The sequence below is a fragment of the Apteryx rowi genome, unplaced genomic scaffold (genome assembly GCF_003343035.1).
Source record: "Apteryx rowi isolate R43461 unplaced genomic scaffold, aptRow1 scaffold_386, whole genome shotgun sequence".
NCBI classification, from domain to species: Eukaryota; Metazoa; Chordata; class Aves; order Apterygiformes; family Apterygidae; genus Apteryx; species Apteryx rowi.
This window is the reverse complement of record NW_020450374.1, coordinates 804,032-809,424: the sequence shown is the minus strand read 5'-3', so window position 1 is coordinate 809,424 and position 5,393 is coordinate 804,032. Positions and strand designations below refer to the sequence as shown.

Below are 5,393 nucleotides of genomic sequence, written 5' to 3'. Positions count from 1 at the left end.
GGGCGCCCGCGGCGTCGGCAAGAGCGGTGAGTGCGCGCGGGGCCGCGCGGGGCCGGCGCCTGCCGCGGCGCCTGCCCCTAACGCGGCCGCTCTGTGTTGCAGCGTTGATCGTGCGGTTCCTGACCAAGCGGTTCATCGGGGACTACGAGCCCAACACAGGTGAGGCCTGGCGGGACGGGGAGGGGAGGGGAGCCCGGCGCGGCCGCCCCTGCCCGCGCAGCCCCGCGCGGGTGTTCACCGCCGCCCGTGTCTCGCAGGGAGCCTCTACTCCCGCCTGGTTCATCTCGACGGGGAGCAAGTGGCCGTGCAGATCCAGGACACGCCGGGCTGTGCCCAGGTACGGACGCGTCTCGCTCGCTCGCTCGCCGCGGTCCCGCGGGAGCCGGTGAAACCCCGCGGCTGCGTCCCGGGCGCTGGTGCCTTCCCGCCTCGCCGGAGGCCTACGGCTGCCGCTACCAAGTGCTTTCGCCAGCAGGCGTTTAACTGTGAAGAGAGTGTGCTGTACAGCAGTTGACTTGCTAGTTCGTGGTTTGCATTTAACCCATCAGAGGTATCTGTTTTTTAAAAATAAGATTTAACTCCTAAGCCTGTAGACCATACAGGATTAGGAACTTTCTGGCAGGTTTTGCTGTTGGCCTCTTTTCCTGAGAAAGCCCTGAGCTATATTTAACTGTCTGAATTACTAAGAATAAAAAAAATGAACTGCAGCATGCTTAACTAAGTGATCCAAGAACAAGCATTAGAAGTCCCAGATTTTGGCTTGTCTGCTTAAATGAAATCAGTTCTTCCCTACCACTTAAGGGCTCAGCTTTTGAGCCTAAGTTTCTTAAAAAGGAAACAGCTGGGGTTAACGTGTCCTAAGACAGAGCTCAGATTTCTCTTTGGACCTCTTTAACAGTGCTATCTATGATATGAGCTTTATTTTCACAACCCAATGTGAAATTTTTACTCTGTCATATTGCAGGAGCAAGAAGACCCTGTGCAGATGCTGGATGCTTTGTCTAGATGCGCGAGGTGGGCAGAAGGCTTCCTCTTGGTCTACTCTGTCACAGACTACAGTAGCTACAAGTCAATTCGACCTCTCTATCAGCACATCCGCAAGGTCCATGCAGACGCGAGGACTCCCGTCATTATTGTGGGAAACAAAGCAGACCTTCTCCATGCCAGGCAAGTACAGACAAAAGATGGACTACAGCTGGCAAAAGAACTGGGCATCCTGTTTTTAGAAATCTCCACGAGTGAGAACTCCCACGGTGTCTGCGATGTTTTCCAGTATCTTTGCAAGGAGGTCAGCAAACTACACCACAGCAGCACAGACAAGAGACGCTCATCCATCATCCCTCGGCCCAAATCTCCCAACATGCAAGATCTAAAAAGACGTTTCAAACAGGCTTTATCTTCCAAGGTCAAATAAACCCCACTGAGATCAAGTCTGACTCAATAGACTTTTTATTTTTGTAAACTAGTTAATAAAAATCTTTATTTTTGTACTAATGCCAGCAATGTGGAAGTAAGTATGTTGAAGCTTGCAATTTTTTTGCCATTCTCTTTTGTTCGGTTGCTGCTTTTTTTTTTTTTTTTTTTCAAAATAAAAAAAGAATGCTGCATAGCAACCAAGTAAAAAATCTCTGGTGGCTGGAGAAGGGGAATTTGCTCTGAGGCTTTGATTTGGTCTGGCATTTGCTGTTTTAGTTTGCTCAAATTACTTTTCTTCTTGGGCCTGTTTCCTGCTTGTAAAATTGGGATGATGATGATGTAGCACTCACCTGCCTTTATAAAATACTTGGAAAGCCTTAGATGGAAAGCTTTATATGGAGGAAAAAAAAGCATTATTAAACATGAAAAAATGAAACTGGCTGTAAGAATTCTGCTTATAGTAGGATCTCTCTCTCTCCCTTCAAAGACTCCTGTTTTGCTAGCATTTGTAACTACCTGAATGATAAGCTCTTACAAATGAATTCCAGTTTTTGAAGTGCTGTGCTGCTTGCTTTATAGATCTATCCCACCAAATAATCTCTTGAGCCCAATGCTTTTAATTTGGGGGTTAAGTTTCTCCTACAAATCATCGTGGGCCAAAGTGCTGAGCAATCTACAGCGATGACAAGTGTGTGGGATTGCTGCCGCTATCTCTGGAGATGTATGATAGGAGGGACTGATGCATAGGTTCTGCTAACAGAAAATAGCTTCAGTTAAAAGGAATCATATCTTTATTTTCCCCAGTGCAATTTTGTAGCTAATCAGAGATAGGATGGAACATTTACTTCATGTAAGCTCCACCCCATGCTAGAATGTTTTTAGTAACTGTGTGCTAGATATCTAAACATGGAATGTGTTTTGCACTTACCAAATATGTCTCTGAGGTATGTGCTGCAGGGAGATGACTGTGCTTTGCCAGTACCTGCTGTTTCTGTCCGCTTGAACCTCAAATGTTGAGGGCCATCTCCACTCCTGATGTGCAGAGGAAAGTTGTGGTGGTGGACATGGGAAGTGGGCCTGTGAGCAAGCTGACAAAGTTGCTGTGGGAGGAATCATCAGATGCATGTGTTAGCTCTGGGTGGTGGTGGATGCTACCAGCCGTATTCCCATCCACGGCCAAATGCACAGCCTAAGTCCAGGCACAGTACTGGTACATCTCCTCTTTAAAGATCCTGTGCTGCTCCACCAAAGGGACCATGAAAGCTGAAGGGACACAGCTCAAGGCCTGCAGGAACAGACCCTTACTCCATGTGCTGTGCTTGAAAGTGGGACTGCAAACTGGGTCAAAAAATCTTGAATTTAATTAGGGGATGTACAAAAATCATGGTGATGACCTGTATGAATCAAAGTCATGTTTGAGATGCATCTGAAAGGTTTCTTCACCATGAGAATTATTTCTTAAGGTGCAGGTCTGTGGGCTCAGGGGCTTGAGGGGAGCAGGGGAAATGTGGTTAAGGACAACAAGTACATTCTTAGCAGACTTGAACTTACTGCMCAGTCATGGGGAAATTTGAAAGGGCTAAAAATCAAAGGGGTTTGAAAAATCAGAAGTGAGTTATTCATCCATCATTTCATTGTACTCCAATCAGGGATAACAAATTATTTTCAAGAGAAAATCCCCCTGTGATATGTTTTTGACTGCTTTTTTTAACTGTAGCTTTTGTCTCTGGGAAGTAGCTTGGTAAAATATAGTATGCAGCACGAGTATTCTGGGTTCCTTGAGATGACGGAGGTCGATTTCACACATTCAGTACTGTTACTCTGGGCAGGTTGCTGAAGGTATTCAGCTCATAGATGTATGTAAAATATGCTAAAAGGGAGGAAACATGTACTGGACCTCTCTGTATCTCCTGGCAGCCAGCAAAGGCCAGGTAAAACAGAGCGTGAGGCAATGCCTGACCCCTGGTGCCTGGTGTCCCGAGCGAAACCGGAGCTCAGGGCCCTGCTTTGGTGCAGGGGGAGACTTCAGATCCAGCTCCAGGTTGTGTTTTCTGCCATGGCAAAGCCGTTTTATGGAGCTTCTGCCTTTCCCCTGCTTCTGGCTCCTCCTGGCACCCCTCTGACCTTTCTGCGGCACCTGTGGAGGAGCTGTGTGGTGCCGCACAGTGGCGAGAAGCCCAGAGGGCCACCCTGCAGTGGTGGGATGGGGTGATGCGCTGGGCAGGACCCGACTTCGCTGGCTGCAGGGCTGCAGCGCGGCGCACTTCCCCGTCTCCCCCCACTGCCTCTGGGAGACCCTGAAGTCCTCGTCATCCAAGCACCCATGTTCAGGAGCTGTGGCAGGAGGTACAAGCGCCCCCGTCCCCCTCGCACGCCCCCCATGGCCCTGATACTGCAGTCGGTCTGGCCTGGGTGTGCTGTGGGAGCAGGATGAGGCCCTGCCGGGGACGCAGTAGAGGGAATCTGAGCTTTACATCCCCATTAGGTTTTGCCCAAAACAACCCCAAACCTATGAGGGAGGGCTGGCTGCTTTTAGGTGCCTTTCATATAAGGCTGCAGCTGAGCTGGGGAATCCCTGGATCGCTCTTTTGGGTACAGGTACACATTTTATCTCAGTAAACTTTTCCTCAGTTTGGGCACTGAGGCCAGGTGTCAGAGTGAGCCGACACGGAGCTGCTCAGACCATGCAGCCCCGGCCGCACCGGCCACGCGGAGAGCGAGACGACTGACCGCCGGCTGAGTTTAGCCTGGCATTTCCTTCAGCGCCGAGTGAGCGTGAGACAGAGGGCCGCGCAGCGTGCAGGGAGGGAAAGCCGCCTCTCTAGCGCTAACAGGGGAACTGAAAGCTGTTTTAGCTGGGTCGCCACCACTCGCACCCTCCCTGCCAAATACGTGCCACCACCAGTCTCAAAGTGGCCCCCCGGCTGGAGGCCAGGGAGGTGTCCTGAGCATGAGTGGGGCTCGGCTTGGCCTTCCTCTTTGATCAAAGCAAAATGCACGTCTGTCTCCTTCCTCCCACCACCTCCGCTACGAAACACAATCACAGCAATTTCCCCAGATAAGAAGGATGAGTGGGATTTCAGAAGCAGGGACGTGTGCGGCATCACGCACTATTATGGCTGCTCCTACATCAGCATCCCTCCCCTGTTGGGCTATTTTGTCTAGTTATCTCCCAGAACTGAAATCATCCAGTAATGCTTTAAGACTTCAGGAATTTTAAAATAGCTGCTGCCATCAACCTGTTCCATGCGTTTTGGTTCAGGAGCCACAGCTCCCTACATAGCACCAAGAACATTTTCTCCAAAACGCTATAAGGGTGCTCCCCTCGCTCCCTGCTCCAGCTGAGCAATCTTCTGAACAGGTTCAGAATAAAGTCCTTTAGGGAAAGTTGTCCTTTCGTGGCAGTTCTTGCATCGGCACATTACTGTTGGCTCCTGCCAACTTCTATCAGATTCACATCGGTAAGAAAGCAGGATTTCTTCCCTCCTAAATCCCAGGGTTTGAAGACAATTGTCCTTTTCAGAGAGCAATAGTTCTGGGGATGATTCTGTTGCTGTACCACTGCTCCAAAGAACTATTCAATCCTCTGAAGAACTATCTTCCAGAGATATGTTCAGAGTGACATACGTGAAAAGCTTATTACAAGTTAGAGCAGGGCTCTATTAACATCAGCCCAACTTTGATTTTGGATACCCAGTGACAATTCAGACTTCCAAAAAACCCCATTCATTGATCATCTACCTGGCTCTCCCACTGCTCTCCTCTTTCCCCATACCTCATAAGGAGAACAAATATTTTTCTAATGAAAAAGATTTCTAGATAATTGATTTATGAGGTTTTCTTACTACATTCATGGCTTGATGCTCTTGACCAAAAGAAGTAGGATCAGATGTATGAATGAGGGTTGTGACTTGTTATGGCAGTGTGTATTTTGGAGCATAACCAGTTATATACTCTCTTCCCACACAACTAAAAAA

At 48.9% G+C, this 5,393-nt stretch overlaps 1 protein-coding gene across 2 annotated transcripts in view; it reads left to right on the top strand.

Annotated features, from left to right (window-relative positions):
- Positions 1 to 1,851, top strand: part of RASL11A (RAS like family 11 member A) — a 7,425-nt gene extending 5,574 nt beyond the window's left edge. For both annotated transcript variants that reach the window (XM_026074334.1, XM_026074333.1), the window contains 3 exons: positions 103 to 159; positions 258 to 337; positions 965 to 1,851. In XM_026074334.1, the coding sequence (XP_025930119.1) occupies positions 103 to 159; positions 258 to 337; positions 965 to 1,414 (587 nt within the window). In that variant the 3' untranslated portion in view covers positions 1,415 to 1,851. The remainder of the gene's footprint in view (positions 1 to 102; positions 160 to 257; positions 338 to 964) is intronic.
- Positions 1,852 to 5,393: the final 3,542 nt, after the last annotated feature.